Genomic DNA, 20,260 nt, shown 5'->3' with positions numbered 1-20,260 from the left:
TGAAATCGTGGGAAATGGTTGCATTTAGGACCTATTTGGATGTAGAGTTGACAGAAGTTGTTGATAGATTAGATGTGAGATTTGAAGGAAAAAGGAAACAAGGATGACTTCTGGGTTTTTGACCTTAGAAGTTGGGTTGGTGTTAAAAATAGGTCCCAAATTTCTTTTGTAGTTTTGGTAGGTGTTTACGTAGTGGATTCTGAAGGAGACATGGCATTTGGGCATACGATGAATTCAGCTAGCTGAACTCTTTCCATGTTTTTCTCAAAAATATAAGTTATGCTCTAAAAGAAATGTGTAGACTTTATGTATTGTTGGAAAAGTGAAGCATTTTAAAGCTAATTTAGGTATTTCCTATTATATGCTTTTTTTTTCATTTCTTAGAAGGGTCTTTAACAGAGTTATCAGCTGTGGTTTGTGAATTTTAATTTGGATTATCCAGAATCTCCAAAGACTTCAGGGGCCTAAAATCTTGCTCTGATCATCTGTTTGCCTTTTACCTATTCAGACCAGACAGGAGGCTGAGCTGCCTGCCAGCCTGGGGCTGTACCCTTAGGGCAGTGCTCGCCTTGTTAGGAATACAGCGCTGCTTGTGGTGCGTAGTAGGGTCGGGAGGGCCATAACTGTGTCACACCTCCCCTGAAGGGCAAAGTGTTGGAATCTATTACTGAGCAGATTGTCTTTGATCTCTATTCTGTTGATATTTCATTGATTGTAAAGAGAAATGTTGGGATGGTGCTTTGTTTTACAAAAAATATATATCAGTGTGAATATTTATTTACTTCATAAATGAAAGAATTTCCACAATTTAGAGATTATATTAGTGTTTTAAAATTGAGCTTTCTATGTCAAATTTTACTGTTGAATGTTTCCAGTCTTTACGTAGTTCTTATTTTTCTTCTGACAGAAACTGAGCATTTGGATATATTTGGAAAAGCTATTAATTGGTATACATTAAGTACTTTTGCTGTACACCTAGAAGTATATAGTTCATCTAGCTCTGTGTTTAATCGTTTTTGAAAATGTACTAAATATTTTCACTTCTGAATTTGATGAGAGTTAATGAAAAAGTGAACTGGTCTAATCTTAACTGCTAAAGATGACTGTGTTTAAATGTTGCCTAGAACTTGATATATCATACGGTTAAAAAACAAAATTCAGCTGAGTAAATTCGAAGATCTAATTGGTTTTATTAAACACTTCCTGACTCAGGCCGCATCCCATCTAGTAAGTAGAAGGGAGCTCCGAGGAGCTATACAAAATGGAAGGTTTTTAAAGGCAGAAAGGGGCAGGGACAAGAAAGTTATACTAGCAGAAAGCAGATTGGCCATGGCAAGGTCACTTTCCTTTAAGGGATGGGAGGGGTCTGTGTGGCAGGTGACCTCACTAGTGCTGACCAGGAAATTCCAGACCGATTGGTTAAGATGCCTTTCCTGGGAGGGGCTGAATCTGCAGTTAGGTTAGGTAGTAAGTCTTGGTTTGCTGGTGTGGGAGTTACACAAGTAACTCTATTTTGGATCTGTTGTTTCTTTTTAACACACATATAAAATAATCTTTTATTTAAATATAAAATTTACTAACCTTAATTTGTGTAATTTCTCCACATAATACAGCAGACTTTTATTTTTTAAAAATATATTTAAAAACATTTCTTAACATAAAAAGATAAAAAATTAACTGTTTACTGACAGATTTACGTTAGTTTAAACATTTTTCTTGAGACTGTAGATACCTAGTTGTACCTTAGTAGCAAGACCATACGTTTCACATGCTCATAGACCTTTGAAATGTTTTAGAAAACTACTTATCATAATTTTCTCAGACTTTGTTCTCCCACCCAGCTAATTCATATATGTCACCTAAAGTTGCAGGGCCATATACAGTAAAAGGTCTGCCCTGTGCCCAACATTGTTCTGGGCTTAGTGTGTGGGTACTGTTTTTTTCATAATAAAGAATGGTCTCTGAGGTCTTTTGATTTTTCTGGGAACATAGAGAAAACAAAATAGTTCATTACAGTGGTAAATATGGTGTAAATTTAAGAATATGAAAACAAATCTTTCTTTAAAAGTAAATCTGTTGTTAATAAAAGATTAGACTTTATGGAGATGGGTCTTTCACCATGTTTTAAAGGAGGTATAGGTTTGAATGAGAAAAATGGGAAGGAATTTCAAGTTTAAAAGGTGTTAAGACATAAAGAGGTGAACATATTTTTAAATGATTAAATCTAGCTTAATTAGCATAGCTAGAGTTTAAAAGATTTCCTCGTTATGTGAAGATAAGTGATGCTAGTAAAAACAAGCAAAAATCACTAAGAAAAGTAATTTAATAATGTTAGAAAAATCTAATCCTAGTTGTCTATTGAAAACATACTTCTTAGACTATCTTCTCTTTTCACAATTTATACCAAAGTCAAAAAGTATCCCTTTTTCCTGGCTTTGGCACACTATTACTATAGTCCTATCTGTGGTAATGCGGTGGTGTCCTCGATGGCTTACAGTCTAAGTGTTTAAATTGTTTGGAGAAATTTGGCAGTGTGGGAGCAGGCTACTCAGGTCTTAGGCTGCCTGGAACTTCAGACCTACAGTTGGCAAGAGGGAGTTGCTTTATAAATTATATGCTCCTTTTTTTCCTTTCCCAAACTGGTCCGGGTCCAAGCCAACCTCAGGTAACTGGGCTTGGAATACAGCCATTCTGGGAAATTTCCTGTGATATAGCCTTTGCATCCTTGTGATTTGGAGGATACTTGGAAAGGAAGAGAAGTTTAGAATTGACCTAAAGACATATGTGATCACACAGAACAGTCGAAGAACTACCTCTAACTTCTTAGACCGTCTTTACTCATGTGAATCAGCTACAATAGGATCATTCTCGGAGGAGTGAAAACACTTATACAGCTTACTAGATAATATCTTCTGTGACAACATGGTAGTAGTATATATATATATATGTCCTCATTGTTAGAAGGTGACAAAGGAATCATCTGATAAAGTATCTTACCTATCACTAGTGGTTCCTGGCAGAGTAGACCCGAACTGCTACAGTCTACATTTCTGTACTTTCTATTCACATACCAAAGTGCGTTAAAATCAATGAAATATTGCTGAGGAAAGATATGCCCAGTTGAAAACTTTTGTTAGGTGGTTACAGTTTGAACTGTATCTTGCCATACATTAGTGATTTGCCAGATTTGGTCAAAATCATCAATGCCAACAGTTGATATAAAGATCTTTCTTTGACCGTATTACACTTAAAACAAGCCAACTTTTTATTTTTATATATTAAGGGAATTTTTCAGGTAATCACATTGCTTTCAGATGTATTTTATGATCTTGTATTAGATGTCATAGCATGTCTGTAGACAGATGAAAGTAGTTTTAGTTAGGATTGTAGGATTGCTTTGATTAGCCAAAATAATATTTCTTAAGAGAATTTCTCTTCTTCTAACACATACTGACTCTAAAGAGTGCTTTCTGTGTTTTTTAGTCGTCCATATACTAACAAGGTCATCACTTTATGGTACCGTCCACCTGAACTGCTGCTGGGAGAAGAAAGATACACACCAGCTATTGATGTATGGAGCTGTGGGTAAGATAGGCTTATTGACTGGTTAATTTACTTGAAACTTGGTAGTGAAGTAAAATCATACCATTTGGTAATGGTGGATATTTTTCCCATTAGATGTATCCTTGGTGAACTCTTCACTAAAAAACCTATATTTCAAGCAAATCAGGAGCTTGCACAACTAGAATTAATAAGGTAAGCTTGTGATTTTAATATTTGTAATATCTGTAGGAAATTAAAATTTTTTCACGCTTGTGTTTCTAGGAGAACATCATGTTTCTGTTGAAGGCTGATGATTGCTGAATGGAGGAGAAACTAGAATGCAGGCACTCTGATAATTGTTCTAGTAAAATTAAGGATCTTAAAGTCCCTAGATATTTTGTGATTAGATTAATGTGTTTGAGTCCCTAAAGATAAGACTGGGAAGGAGGAGTAAATATGAGGAGGGAGAGAATGAATGGTAGATTCTGTTTTTTTTCGGAGTGTGGCAGTATGGAAGAATTAATGTTTGGGGATATTTTAAAGAAATACTCTTTTACATATGTATATGCACATGTGTTTATATGTATATGTGTATGCAGACACACCAAAATACATGCATATACTCACTAGCATAGGTCTTCATTATTTGGAGCCTATTATAGGACCTAGGTCATAGGACTTACGTGTTAATCATCTTTCTCTTTAATATTTTAAATAAATTTCTTTTTTATAAAAGAGCTTTGGTTTTCATATATAATAATATTAATTTGCAACTTGTAAGATTTGCATGAGTGTTTCAAAATATGGATGAGAATTTTTAGGGAAGATATTGGTATAAGGCACACACATACCCATGTACTGTGAACCTTCCCTTCAGCAGACTTACTGGACTAATTGATGCTCTACATTCCATCTGTAAATAATACTAGCTTGATAACATAGCAAGCTGAATATTTGCAGCTGGTAGATTACCACTGTATAGTAAGACTACGTATTTATTCCACCAGTTGAAGAGTATGACGACCAAGAGGTAGTTGTTGCCCGTTTTGTATACAAACATTTTATTATTGTACATATGTTGTTTAATTAACTATAGACAGATGCAGTGCTTTGCAAAGACTTAACAGAGTTGGCTAATGTAGAATCCCATTCAGTGAGTCCTCTGATGAAAGAGAAGGCCATGGCCCTATGTCAGAAAGTTGGGAAATGCACATTTATACATTTTTAGTAAAAATAAAATGTTTAAATCATGTATCTGTGTATCTTTCTTTTTCTTTTTTTTTTTTTGGTAATGATTTTCTCTAACCCATTTTTTCAGTTAGCCAACTATTGTTCCTAATTGTATTGGATACTAGGGTTTCTATTAATGATGTTAGTATTTATTTAGTTTATACATGATACAAATATTGTTCGAGGAATTCCACCTGAATTACTTCAGTTAACTTGTGTCTTGTTTTTATAGTTAAGAAAACAACCTTAGAGAGGTGAAGAATTTGTTCAGAGTCATACAACTAGCAAGTGGCAAAATTGAGATTTGAATCTAGATAGTTTTACTTACTATCTAAACTTATAACCAATTCTCTATACTATGTAGGAAATAAAACTTCCTGGAACTTTTAGTATGACACAAACACCAAGAATTAACAAAGACAGCATGAAAAATTTCTGCAGAATATTAATATAAAAATTCTAAAATGAGTGATTAGCCAGTAGTATGTAATGTTTTATTAAAAATTAACTTGCAGAGTCAAGTAGGGCCATCCTAAGAATACAAGAATGTTTTAGTTTTAGGAATTCCATTATTATAATTCATCATTTTAATAGACGTAAAATAATATGTCTCTCTTGATAGTGTTGAATAGGCATTTGCTGAAATTATAAACTGCTAATTAAGTGTAGAGGCATATTTCTTTAACACGATAAAATATGTATCACAAACGGACTAAATAATATTTAGTGGTGAAATACTAGAAATAAAGGCAAGAATGAGAAAAAATTGACTAGCAGTATCATTATTTTAAGAGTGTTTTAGAAGCACTAACTAGTTAACTAGTAGTGTTAGAAAAGTGAACCCAATAAGAGGTATACTATCATAATTTGTATCTGATAGCATTGCATACATGCAGCGTGCAAGGAAATCACCTTAAATTCCTTGAATAAAAAATTTGGTAAAATGGCAAGTGTTAAGAATGTGTGTGTATATACACACGTGTGTGTGTGTGAGTATGTATGTATATATACACAGCATACTAATATATATTTTATACTAATACATATATTCTAAAGCAATAGCTTTTAAAGACTATGTACCAATAATAACCAGTTAGAAACATAGGGAGTGGAGAGCATGTTTAACAAAACCACCACCATATATACTCCAGGAATATTGAAAACTATAATGTTTCACCTAAAATTGTAAAGAAGATTTGATTAAGTGTTGGAGAGGCATATCTCGTTTTTGGCTAGGAAGCCTTTTTTTTAAACATCTGTATTGGAGTATAATTGCTTTACAATGGTGTGTTAGTTTCTGCTTTATAACAAAGTGAATCAGCTGTGCATATACATGTATCCCCATATCTCCTCTCTCTTGCGTCTCCCTCCCACCCTCCCTATCCCACCCCTCTAGGTGGTCACAAAGCACGAGCTGATCTCCCTGTGCTATGCGGCTGCTTCCCACTAGCTATCTATTTTGGTAGTATATATAAGTCCATGCCACTCTCTCACTTCGTCCCAGCATACCCTTCCCCGTCCCCGTGCCCTCAAGTCCATTCTCCACATCTGCGTCTTTGTTCCTGTCCTGACCCTTGGTTCTTCATAACCGTTTGTTTTCTTTAGATTCCATATATATGTGTTATCATATGGTGTTTGTTTTTCTCTTTCTGACTTATTTCACTCTGTATGACAGACTCTAGGTCCATCCACCTCACTACAAATAACTCAATTTCGTTTCTTTTTATGGCTGAGTAATATTCCATTGTATATATGTGCCACATCTTTATCCATTCATCTGTCGATGGACACTTAGGTTGCTTCCATGTCCTGGCTATTGTAAATAGAGCTGCAATGAACATTGTGGTACATGACTCTTTTTGAATTATGGTTTTCTCAGGGTATATGCCCAGTAGTGGGATTGCTGGGTCATGTGGTAGTTCTATTTTTAGTTTTTTAAGGAACCTCCGAACTGTTCTCCATAGTGGCTGTATCAATTTACATTCCCACCAACAGTGCAGGAGGGTTCCCTTTTCTCCACACCCTCTCCAGCGTTCATTGTTTGTAGATTTTTTGATGATGGCCATTCTGACTGGTGTGAGGTGATACCTCATTGTAGTTTTGAGTTGCATTTCTCTAATGATTAGTGATGTTGAGCATTCTTTCATGTGTTTGTTGGCAATCTGTATATCTTCTTTGGAGAAATGTCTATTTAGGTCTTCTGCCCATTTTTGGATTGGGTTGTTTGTTTTTTTGATATTGAGCTGCATGAGCTGCTCGTAAATTTTGGAGATTAGTCCTTTGTCAGTTGCTTCATTTGCAAATATTTTCTCCCATTCTGAGGGTTGTCTTTTCGTCTTGTTTATGGTTTCTGTTGCTGTGCAAAAGCTTTTAAGTTTCATTAGGTCCCGTTTGTTTATTTTTGTTTTTATTTCCCTTTCTCTAGGAAGTGGGTCAAAAAGGATCTTGCTGTGATGTATGTCATAGAGTGTTCTGCCTATGTTTTCCTCTAAGAGTTTGATAGTGTCTGGCCTTACATTTAGGTCTTTAATCCATTTTGAGTTTATTTTTGTGTATGGTGTTAGGGAGTGTTCTAATTTCATTCTTTTACATGTAGCTGTCCAGTTTTCCCAGCACCACTTATTGAAGAGACTGTCTTTTCTCCATTGTATATTCTTGCCTCCTTTATCAAAAATAAGGTGACCTTATGTGCGTGGGTTTATCTCTGGGCTTTCTATCCTGTTCTGTGGATGTATATTTCTGCTTTTGTGCCAGTACCATACTGTCTTGATTACTGTAGCTTTGTAGTATAGTCTGAAGTCGGGGAACCTGATTCCTCCAGCTCCGTTTTTCTTTCTCAAGATTGCTTTGGCTAGTTGGGGTCTTTTGTGTTTCCATACAAATTGTGAAATTTTTTGTTCTAGTTCTGTGAAAAATGCCATTGGTAGTTTGATAGGGATTGCGTTGAATCTGTAGATTACTTTGGGTAGTAGAGTCATTTTCACAATGTTGATTCTTCCAATCCAAGAACATGGTATATCTCTCCATCTGTTTATATCATCTTTAATTTCTTTCATCAGTGTCTTATTGTTTTCTGCATACAGGTCTTTTGTCTCCTTAGGTAGGTTTATCCCTAGGTATTTTATTCTTTTTGTTGCAGTGGTAAATGGGAGTGTTTCCTTAATTTCTCTTTCAGACTTTTCATCATCAGTGTATAGGAATGCAAGAGATTTCTGTGCATTAATTTTCTATCCTGCAACTTTACCAAATTCATTGATTAGCTCTAGTAGTTCTCTGGTAGCATCTTTAGGATTCTCTATGTATAGTATCATGTCATCTCCAAACAGGGACAGTTTTACTTCTTTTCCAATTTGGATACCTTTTATTTCTTTTTCTTCTCTGATTGCTGTGGCTAAAACTTCCAAAACTATGTTGAATAATAGTGGTGAGAGTGGGCAACCTTGTCTTATTCCTGATCTTAGTGGAAATGGTTTCAGTTTTTCACCATTGAGAACGATGTTGGCTGTGGGTTTGTCATATATGGCCTTTATTATGTTGAGGAAAGTTCCCTCTATGCCTACTTTCTGGAGGGCTTTTATCATAAATGGGTGTTGAATTTTGTCGAAAGCTTTTTCTGCATCTATTGAGATGATCATATGGTTTTTAAAACTTCAATTTGTTAATACGGTGTATTACATTGATTGATTTGCATATATTGAAGAATCCTTGCATTCCTGGAATAAACCCCACTTGATCATGGTGTATGATCCTTTTAATGTTCTGTTGGATTCTGTTTGCTAGTATTTTGTTGAGGATTTTTGCATCTATGTTCATCAGTGATATTGGCCTGTAGTTTTCTTTCTTTGTGACATCTTTGTCTGGTTTTGGTATCAGGGTGATGGTGGCCTCGTAGAATGAGTTTGGGAGTGTTCCTCCCTCTGCTATATTTTGGAAGCGTTTGAGAAGGATAGGTGTTAGCTCTTCTCTAAATGTTTGATAGAATTCGCCTGTGAAGCCATCTGGTCCTGGGCTTTTGTTTGTTGGAAGATTTTAAATCACAGTTTCAATTTCAGTGCTTGTGATTGGTCTGCTCATATTTTCTATTTCTTCCTGGTTCATTCTCGGAAGGTTGTGCTTTTCCAAAAATTTATCCATTTCTTCCAGGTTGTCCATTTTATTGACATATATAGTTGCTTGTAGTAATCTCTCATGATCGTTTGTATTTCTGCAGTGTCAGTGGTTACTTCTCCTTTTTCATTTCTAATTCTGTTGATTTGAGTCTTCTCCCTTTTTTTCTTGATGAGTCTGGCTAATGGTTTATCAATTTTGTTTATGTTCTCAAAGAACCAGCTTTTAGTTTTATTGATCTTTGCTATTGTTTCCTTCATTTCTTTTTCCTTTATTTCTGATCTGATCTTTATGATATCTTTCCTTCTGCTAACTTTGGGGTTTTTTGTTCTTCTTTCTCTAATTGCTTTAGGTGTAAGGTTAGGTTGTTTATTTGAGATGTTTCTTATTTCTTGAGGTAGGATTGTATTGCTATAAACTTCCCTCTTAGAACTGCTTTGCTGAATCCCATAGGTTTTGGGTCGTCACGTTTTCACTGTCATTTGTTTCTAGGTTATTTTTTGATTTCCTCTTTGATCCCTTCAGTGACCTCTTGGTTATTAAGTAGTGTATTGTTTAGCCTCCATGTGTTTGTATTTTTTAACAGATTTTTTCCTGTAATTGATATCTAGTCTCATAGCGTTGTGGTTGGAAAAGATACTTGATACGATTTCAGTTTTCTTAAATTTACCAAGGCTTGATTTGTGATCCAAGATATGATCTATCCTGGAGAATGTTCAATGAGCATTTGAGAAGAAAGTGTATTCTGTTGTTTTTGGGTGGAATGTCCTATAAATATCAATGAAGTCCATCTTGTTTAATGTATCATTTAAAGCTTGTGTTTCCTTATTTATTTTCATTTTGGATGATCTGTCCATTGGTGAAAGTGGGGTGATAAAGTCCCCTACTATGATTGTGTTACTGTCACTTTCCCCTTTTATGGCTGTTAGCATTTGCCTTATGTATTGAGGTGCTCCTGTGTTGGGTGCATAAATATTTACAATTGTTATATCTTCTTCTTGGGTTGATCCCTTGATCATTATGTAGTGTCCTTCTTTGTCTCTTGTAATAGTCTTTATTTTAAAGTCTATTTTGTCTGATATGAGAATTGCTACTCCAGCTTTCTCTTGACTTCCATTTGCATGCAATATCTTTTTCCATCCCCTCACTTTCAGTCTGTATGTGTCCCTAGGTCTGAAGTGGATCTCTTGTAGACAGTATATATATATGGGTCTTTTTTCTTGCATCCATTCAGCCAGTCTGTGTCTTTTGGTGGGAGCATTTAATCCATTTACATTTAAGGTAATTATCGATATGTATCTTTCTATTACCATTTTTTAAATTGTTTTGGGTTTGTTATTGTAGGTCTTTTCCTTCTCTTGTGTCTCCTCCCTAGAGAAGTTGCTTCAGCATTTGTTGTAAAGCTGGTTTGGTGGTGCTGAATTCTCTTAGCTTTTGCTTGTCTGTCAAGGTTTTAATTTCTCCGTCAAATCTGAATGAGATTCTTGCTGGGTAGAGTAATCTTGGTTGTAGGTTTTTCTCCTTCATCACTTTCAATACGTCCTGCCACTCCCTGTGGCTTGCAGAGTTTCTGTTGAAAGATCAGCTGTTAACCTTCTGGGGATTCCTTTGTATGGTATTTGTTGTTTTTCCCTTGCTGCTTTTAATATTTTTTCTTTGTATTTAGTTTTTGATAGTTTGATTAATATGTGTCTTGGTGTGTTTCTCCTTAGATTTATCCTGTGTGGGACTCTCTGTGCTTCCTGGACTTGATTAACTATTTCCTTTCCCATATTAGGGAAGTTTTCAACTATAATCTCTTTAAATATTTTCTCAGTCCCTTTCTTTTTCTCTTCTTCTTCTGGGACCCCTATAATTCGAATGTTGGTGCGTTTAACATTGTCCCAGAGGTCTCTGAGACTGTCCTCAATTCTTATCATTCTTTTTTCTTTATTCTGCTCTGCGGTAGTTATTGCCACTATTTTATCTTCCAGGTCACTTATCCGTTCTTCTGCCTCAGTTATTCTGCTACTGATGCCTTCTAGAGAATTTTTAATTTCATTTATTGTGTTGTTCATCATTGCTTGTTTGCTCTTTAGTTATTCTAGGTCCTTGTTAAACGTTTCTTGTATTTTCTCCGTTCTATTTCCAAGATTTTGGATCATCTTTACTATCATTACTCTGAATTCTTTTTCAGGTAGACTGCCTATTTCCTCTTCATTTGTTAGGTCTGGTGGGTTTTTACCTTGCTCCTTTATCTGCTGTATGTTTCTCTGTCTTCTCATTTTGCTTAACTTACTGTGTTTGGGGTCTCCTTTTCACAGGCTGCAGGTTCGTAGTGTCCGTTGTTTTTGGTGTCTGCCCCCAGTGGCTAAGGTTGGTTCAGTGGGTTGTGTAGGCTTCCTGGTGGAGGGGACTAGTGCCTGTGTTCTGGTGGATGAGGCTGGATCTTGTCTTTCTCGTGGGCAGGACCACGTCCCGTGGTGTGTTTTGGGGTGTCTGTGACCTTATTATGATTTTAGGCAGCCTCTCTGCTAATGGGTTGGGATGTGTTCCTATTCTTGCTAGTTGTTTGGCATAGGGTGTCCAGCACTGTAGCTTGCTGGTCGTTGAGTGGAGCTGGGTCTTAACGTTGAGATGGAGATCTCTGGGAGAGCTTTTGCCGTTTGATATTATGTGGAGCCGGGAGGTCTCTGGTGGACCAGTGTCCTGAACTCGGCTCTCCCACCTCAGAGGCACAGGCCTGACACCCAGCCGGAGCACCGAGACCCTGTCAGCCGCACGGCTCTCTCTGGGCTTCTATTTCGGCAGCAGCAATGTGACTCTGGATGGTGTGAGCCACTTTTTTCGCCAGTTGGCGAAGGAGAAGTGTGAGGGCGCCCAGCGACTCTTGAAAATGCAAAACCAGTGCTGTGGCCGTGCCCGCCTCCAGGATGCATGGAAGCCTTCTCAAGATGAGTGGGGTGTAAAACCCAGGACGCTGTGGAAGCCACCATTCTTAGGGAGAAGAACCTGAACCAGGCACTATTGGATCTGCGTGCCCTGGGTTCTGCCTGCGCCCCTTTTTTTTTTAAGATGGCAGTTCATCGTATATTAGTCATTATAGTCCTAATGAGAATTTCAAAAGACTTTTTTAAAACGACAGTTGATTTTAATGTTTATCTGGAGGCATGAACCTGAAAATAGCTAGGAAAATTCTTAAAAAAGAAGGACAATTTGGCATATCATATGTTAAATCAAAATTTTAGTAACTAAAACCATTTTGTACTGGCACAAGATACACAGATGAATTAGTGGAATTATATGGGAAATTCAGAAGTAAAGAAAGTTCATATGGACCTCAGAATATAATACAGTAGACATTTCAAATCAGGGAGTTAATTGAATAGTATTTATTGATTGCTGGTTGTGTACCAGTTACCAGTACTGAGGATACAGTGGAGGTTGGGAATTGTATCCCCAGTGCCTAGTAACTGGCACACAACTTTTTCTGCTTTCTTGTTGGGGGAGACAGAAAACAAACAAATTAATAAAATACATCAGGTGGTGATGAGTGCAGGGGATAGAAGACGATAGGAGGCAGCACTGTGCATGGAGCCAGGGAAAATCTCTCCCATAGGTACCATCTGAGCAGAGAGCTGAGTGAACAGCAGAGTCATGATCCTGAGGCATGAGTGGGTTTGGATGATTTTATGGACATGTTAAGTCAGTTAGGGAACCGTATGGGAAACAAACAGAAAGCTCAAGCCATCCAGTTAGTGGCATACTGTACAGTTACTAAAAAGAAAATGGTAGATCTGGAGATGTTGATATGCAAAAGCAACACTGTCACGTGAAAAGAGCAGTTTTACAGAAGGCTGTGTTTGGTTTGATCCCACGTGGGTGAGACAAACACATCAAAAGAGTCTGGAATTGTTAATCTGAACATGGATTTGTGAGAGGGTTTGGAAAGGGACTGTTTTACTTTCTACTTTATATGTTTCAAAATGTCTTTGGGTTTTGGTAAGATATCAAATATTTATAATAATACAAAAAAGATGCTTCAATTTTGATTTTATAGCATTAATTATTTTTAAAACATGAAGAAAAAAAGGACGTTTCTGGTAAAAGAGACACGTCTCCTTGATTTGAAGGAGGTGGCAGAGTATATTGAAAGGGGCAGGCTTTGGGATCTTACAGGCCTGGGTTCTAATGCCAGCTCAGCTACTTCCTGCTCTTGTGACTTAGGGTAGTTTCCATAATGCTCTAAGTTTCTTTCTTCACAAGTAAAACAGGACAAATAACGTGCTTAGGATTGTAAAAATTAACGTGTTTCCTAGTACATATTTACTTCTTCCTCTCATCTTATTTGCGGTAATGCTGGGATGTTTCCCCAATCTAAAGCCTCAGGAATGATGAGTTCTAGGGTCTACATTGTACAAATACATATAAATGGATCAAGGATGGTAATCCTAATGAGAATCTGTCTTAAAGAGCTTTACACTACAGTGGTCAAGTTATTTGTACTTTACCTGGTTCCAGAAAATACTTTAGGCAGATTACAAAAATTTTGTGATAAGAAGTAGCATGAAGTAAAAGTAATGGCAAAGAGAGAGAAAAACACAGGTGGGGACGAAAAAAGGGATGAATGAGAGCAAAAATGTTTTTACATGAGAGTAACACTTTTAACTCTAAGTGTTCTGGCAGCCAGTGAAAGAACCTTTATATCACACAATGTATATTGCTTATGGAATAAAAAACAATCATGGAAGAAATTAAAAGTAGATTTGGAATGAGAAGAAGTCCCCGCACACATACACAAAGCCTCAGGTCACACAGGTAAAATTTTTACAACTTTAAAGGCATAGGCTTTGGTTGTTCCAGAATATAGGAAAAAAGGAAAGTTCCCATATTTTAAAAAGTGAAGCATGTATACCTTCATAAATCAATAGCATAAAAATTTCTTTAGAATTGTACTTCTTAATCTTTTTGGTCTCTTCTTTATACTCTTAAACATTGTGAAAGATCCCAGGAGCTCGTTTATGTTGATTGTATGTATTGAAATTTAAAACTGAGAAGTAAAAATATTTATTAATTCACTTTAAAACAATATATTAACATAACATTTTAATTGTAAAAAGTTTATATTTCCCAAACTAAAATAAATGTTGGTGAAATGAATAGCATTGTTTCACATTTTTATAAATCTTTTAATGTCTGTCTTAAACATCTGGATAAACATCTGTGATATGCTGTTTTCAATAGTCTTTTCAGATAATTGTGCATATTCTTCCTTGAAACTTCAGTAAGTGGCAGTTTTTTTTACAGGTTAGTCGTAATGTGCAGTCTGTAACCACAGATTTTGTACTCTAATATATTGAAATCCATTGGTTCATCTTACACTCTGAATAGATCTTTTACCTGTGATGATTTTATAACATTATGTATTGGTCATTTGATAATATTGGATCACTGAATTGAGCAGATCTTCTAAAGTGTAACATTTCATTATATAGTATTTGTTATGACCACTAATCTCATCAGAAAAGCCTTTAGGTATTTATTTTGAAGCTGTCAAGTTCATGGTGTAGATTTAAGTCTTCTAGTATTCTGATTTTCTCCTGAAAGCTTGAATTTTATAATTGACAGTAAATGCTGCAATTGTCTTCCTTGAAGTAATAAGCTGACTTTGTTCCTGTTTAAGAAAATGTCTGGCAAATACCCAAGTATGAATGACCATAGTTTGTTAGTTGTTTTTGCAGGTAAAAATGGTGGTTCATGAAAAAAGCAGCTACTTCAGCTTGCAACTCAAATAATTGCACAAGTGCTTCTCAAGATAACTATAACTTTGTTGTGCAACTGAAGTGCTTTATGAGTATTTTCTATTTCATTACTAAGAATATTGAAAAGATATGTACTCAAGTGTAAGGGTTTAATATAATTTTTACTGCTTCAACAAGTACCTTCTTAAGTGAAACTGTCCCCCTCTCTCCCCACCAAGATTATGTGGTAGTGAAGAGTATTTACTGCTAATAGTCTGGTGCCACTGCCTCAAGTCATGCTAAGGTGCCAGTAGTTTTACCCACTACTGGCTTAATACCATCAGTGCAAAGTCAACACATTGAAAAGTATAAATAATGTCTTAATAATACCTTTGACCTTCCAGACCCCTGAAGGGTCTAGGGGACACCGACTGGTCTTTGGACCCCATTTTTGCAAACTGCTGATGTATACCAACTAAAAAGTAGAATACAGCATTACACTAAAATAACAGTACTTTGATTAGGCCCAAGTGGTGTTCCTCTTTTGAACGTATGGATGACTGAATATTCGAAAATCTCTTAATTGGAAAATCTCTTAATTTCTTACTAATGTCATAAATATAATTCATGACATTAGTAACTCAGGGAAGAAAATGCAGGTGATGATTATAATAGAGTTTCTAAAAATCAAACTGATAGAACTAAAGGAGTATCCTTTTAAAATTTAAAAGCCACAAAAATAAAACCCATAGTCAAAAGGAATAAATCAATGCTTTCTAAGCAGGAGGTATATGTGAATTTGTATGTGTCTGTGAATATCTTTACTATGTGTTGTGTTTCTCAAACTAAAAGTTATCATCTTTCCCAGTGGTAAACAATGAAAGTACTCCCATTAAAATAAGAAACCAAACAAAATTACCTAATATTGTGTGGCATGATTAGCATTTTAACATTGTTTGGAAATTGCCACATAATGTAGCATACCATGATGATAAAGAGGAATACATGTTTGAAAAAATATAGATGAATTGTGATTATAGGTGATGATAATAAACCTGGAAAGCCTCAAAGAAACAACTGTTAAAAGAAAACTATGTTAGGAACCATAGGATCTCAGATGGCGATCTAAATTTTTTATGTCAAATTTCAGCCATTTTCTATAACAAAACTCTTCTAGTTATTGCTTAGGAAATGTAATAGGAATAGGAACACATTCAAAAAGCAAAAAGTAAAACCCATAAAAGGAAATATAAAAGATCTAATTTAAGAAATTTATAAGTATACGTTGGAGATATTGCAGGTTTGGTTGTAGACTACCACAATAAAGCGAATATCAAGATAAAGTGAGTCACAAATTTTTGGTATCCCAGTGCATATAAAGTTATGTTTACACTATACTGTAGTCTATTAAGTGTGCAATAGCATTATGTGTGTATACCCTAATTTTAAAATACTGTATTGCTAAAAATACTAACCATCATTTGAGCCTTTGGCAAGTTATAGTCTTTTGGCTGATGGAGGGTTTGAAATACTGTGAGAATTACCAGAATGTGACACAGAGACACAAAGTGAGTAAATGCTGTTGGAAAAATGGCACCAATAGACTTTCTGATGCATGGTTACCACAAACCTGAAGTTTGTAAAAAAAAAAAAAAAAAAAAAAATCTACAAAGCACGATAAAATGAGGTATGCCTGTATAAAACCAAAGGAAGTATAAAAATGGAAATATTAAGCTTTGTAAGGATAGCAATCCTTTCTAAATTGATAAATTCAGAGCAGCAGTGGAATCCCAACAGGATTCTCTTACTTTTGGAGTGTGACAGTATTGATTCTACAATTCATCTGTAAGGAAATACTGAAAAGAATAATTAGCGGAATGAATAGATAGAGGGGTTTGTCCTGTTAAGTCTTATAAAAAATGTAAAGGTATCATATGATATTGACACCAGAGTAGATAAATCAGTAAATCAAAATAGATTCTCAAAACAAACCTCAGATATTTATGGATTTAGCATATGATGCATTTCAAAATGTCTTCAGTAAATGATTTGGGGATAGCTAATTGACCATCAGGCACTGATTTTGCCAATATGCAATTATCAATTGCTGTCGCGTCTGCTTCCCTAATTTCTAAAACTTTTCCCTGTCTTAGAATGTCTATTTCATCCTGTATGCTGCTACCAATTAGATAACTTTCCCACTCAACTGTCTTTCCATAACACATAAAATAATTAAAACTCTTTAGCTAAGAGGTAATGAAACTGATTTTTATTATAAGGCTATTAATGAGCCAGGTGCTAGCTCATTTAATTTCACAGGTCCAAAGTAAAATTAATCCCCATTTTACAAAAGAGCAACAGATTCTAAGCAATGCAATTTCACCAGTATCACAGACAGGATTCAGTTCTAAAGTTTGTTTTCAAAGTCTGTCTTCATTATAGTTAGGCAGACTGCCTCTTGAAACTATATTGTATGGCCCCTGTCTAATGCTTCCAACTAAACCTCCCTTAGCCCTAAATTCCACCTATACTGATTTCCTTAGTCTTCCTCCCACAAATGTTTATACTTTGCTACTTCCATGACTTTGCCTATGCACTAATCTTTGCCGGTAACATAGGTCTCTTATTCCCTTTCCCACCTGTCGATTGTTTACTTATCCTTTGAGTTGTAGGCAAAATTCTGCACCTCTTCTCTAACTTGAGTACGTTTTCTTGTATTTCTGTAGTTGCAAGTATCCTTCGTTTTCTTTATTCCATTATATTTTATACTTCTGTTATGGTGCACATCAATCTGCCAGGGATTGATTATATTCATCTAGTTACTTGGGTATATTATGTAGTATACAAAAGTGAGAGAGTGGTTCTCTTACTATAATTTAGTAAGAGAAAGACATGTAAACAACTAAAATATAAAGCAGGATGAAATAGTGTCAAAAGAAACAAGGAGCATGCAAAAAGTGACCATTGTGGACAGTGAGGATACAGAAAACATTGTTGAGTAGATTACTTTTGATCTGCATGTTCAGGAATGACAAGGATTGAGCTAGGTAGCATCTAGGAAGAAGGAACATGAGCAGAGACGTGGAGGAGTGGTTGGTCTGTGGAGAGAGATGAATTGGGAGATGAGACTAGGAAGCCAATCTGGGACCAGATCATAGAGAGCCACGCTCCTGAGCTTGGTCTTCTTCGCTTCTTTTCAGGAGCTTGTGAGAATGAGATTGTAAGGAAGAAGAGACAGGCATGTACGAAGAGTAAGATCTTAAAGCCTTTTAAAAAGCTTGGATTTAAAAAAATCCTAAAATGTATTGAAACAAAATACAATTTCAGTGACACAGCTTAAAAAATGAGAGGTTGCCTTGTGCAAATGTGTTTCTGACACAGTGTTCTTAAGCTCCACTAAAGGATGTCTGGCAACTTTAGTTGTCACTTGCTTATGTACATTGGTGCATGTATTTATATTTATGTATATATGGAATATTTTTACTTTTAGTCAGTGATGCATGGACCTTTTCTTTTTCTATATGAAGACTAGCTGATAATTTTATATACAATGTACATTTATTCCTGAGATTCAGTATATTCAAGTTAAGCATATTTAACCAATTTTTCATCTACATATTACCAAAACATTAGTTTTAAATGTTTACCAGCTAGAGCTATCTATTTGTTATGGAATTTCTTCAGTTTACCGTAACAAGGACTTACTAATTAATATAAAAATAATGAGGGATTTCAAGATATAGATAGAGAGTAAAGCAGTTAAAATTTCTAAATACCTTGAAATCAGAGGCACTACTGAAATTGAAGAACTTCTATGTTTCAGGAATGTGACTTTTAGGGTCCTCTGTTGATCGAATTCAGCAGCAGTCTACAGTTCAGTTAGCTTCTTCAGTGTAGGAAATCTTTTCTGCTATTATTGCAAACTTCATTATATTCATAAGAGGTGATGATTAGGTACCTATAAAACCAGAGAAGGACATATACTAAACTCTAGTTCCTCAGTTTATTGGCATAAAAATTTTAAATTTTGGTTCAAAATATGCTCAACATATTTTGAATGTTGCCTGTGTTTTTAAGATTTGATTTTGCAGACATGAAGGTTTTCTTTCTAGGAATTGGAATGTTTGGAGTGTTAGAAGCATTCACTGAAAATAAATTGAATTCTTAAAACAAGTAATTGATTTGGGATGACTAAAATATTTAATGAAACTATTGTACATTGTATCAGGACTTCAACATTTGTATATTTAAAAATGAGTTGATGTTTTGTATAGCAGTTGTATGTATGATTTTTTTCTGTGTAGTTTATATTGATGTACTTCTTTTTGTGTGTTGTTCAGCCGTATATGTGGAAGTCCATGTCCTGCAGTGTGGCCTGATGTAATCAAACTACCATATTTCAACACCATGAAACCAAAGAAGCAATATCGTCGAAAGTTAAGAGAAGAATTTGTTTTGTAAGAAGGGGATGCTTAAACATCCATATTGCGTTGATTTTTTTTTTAAGTTATTTCTTGAGAATTCTAAATGTCACTGTAGCCTCTGTTGACCTAAGGTCGACCTATCACAATTCTTCTATGTCATTTAATTTTGAGTTCCCTTTGCTACATGCAAATTACCATTTCACCATCATTATGAAATCAGTGCTTTGGAGTTTACCTGAAAAGTTTAATAATACCATTTAAAATTTTAATGAAACAGCTTACAAGATACTTGAACTGAGTGTTTTACTTTGTTGTAGGAAACTGTTCTGTTAAGTTTTTAATTTACGTTAAAACAGCAAATTGCCCATTGAGCAGTAAAATATACTATTGTTTGCCAATTTTCAAATTATTTAGAATAATAATTATAAAATTATGTAAAAATAAATATTTCTTTAAAGGAATATTTGGAACTTACTGGAATGAAGTATCACAAACATGTTATAAAATGCTAATACTTAAAATAAGCTCCTAAAGAAACATTAAGCTTGAGTCAAAGAACATGCATGACTTTTGTAATCCTCTCATGCCAGTATTCCTGCAGCTGCACTAGACTTATTTGATTACATGCTCGCCTTGGATCCTAGTAAGCGCTGCACTGCAGAGCAGGCTCTTCAGTGTGAGTTCCTGCGGGACGTGGAACCCTCAAAAATGCCTCCACCGGAGTAAGTGACTTTCTACTCTATGCAGAATCTGGACAATATTAATAACATCATTATATAGCTATCAGAAGCTATTCCATGATTAGTTAAGTCAAAAGAAAGAATAAATCAAAAGGAATAGAATAGCAATAGTGTACATAATTTGCACATCTAGAATGCAGAGCCTTGCTTTATGTTCAGCTAACCATAGGGCTAGCAAAAGCAGCCTTCCTCTAGTTAATTTTATTAATATATTTCCACCCTAAAAAAAAATGCTATTGCTGCTGCTATTGTAGTACTGTTTCTGCCAACACTAGTTGCTTAGCTAAAATTTTGAGTGCTATGCTAAGCATTTCTCATGTATTACATTAATCTTCATAATCTTAACAGGTGAGTAGTATTATCACCATTTTACAGAGAAGGAAGCAGGCTCAGAGAGGTTAAGAAACTTGCCCAAGAATACAAATCTAGTAAAGGGTGAAGCCAGCTCTCAAATTCAAGTTAGTTCTATAACAAAAAAGAGGTTCTGAAATACTCC

General features: G+C 35.3%; 1 protein-coding gene across 2 annotated transcripts in view; it reads left to right on the top strand.

Moving 5' to 3' along the window:
- The window catches only part of CDK13 (cyclin dependent kinase 13), a 111,697-nt gene that overhangs the window by 79,893 nt on the left and 11,544 nt on the right, over nucleotides 1-20,260 (top strand). For both annotated transcript variants that reach the window (XM_061198411.1, XM_061198412.1), the window contains exons 8-11: nucleotides 3,484-3,585; nucleotides 3,679-3,756; nucleotides 18,941-19,057; nucleotides 19,615-19,746. In XM_061198411.1, coding sequence (XP_061054394.1) covers nucleotides 3,484-3,585; nucleotides 3,679-3,756; nucleotides 18,941-19,057; nucleotides 19,615-19,746 — 429 coding nt within the window. The remainder of the gene's footprint in view (nucleotides 1-3,483; nucleotides 3,586-3,678; nucleotides 3,757-18,940; nucleotides 19,058-19,614; nucleotides 19,747-20,260) is intronic.

Source organism: Eubalaena glacialis, chromosome 8, assembly GCF_028564815.1.
Source record: "Eubalaena glacialis isolate mEubGla1 chromosome 8, mEubGla1.1.hap2.+ XY, whole genome shotgun sequence".
Taxonomy (NCBI): domain Eukaryota; kingdom Metazoa; phylum Chordata; class Mammalia; order Artiodactyla; family Balaenidae; genus Eubalaena; species Eubalaena glacialis.
This window is presented reverse-complemented; position numbering and strand designations above follow the sequence as displayed.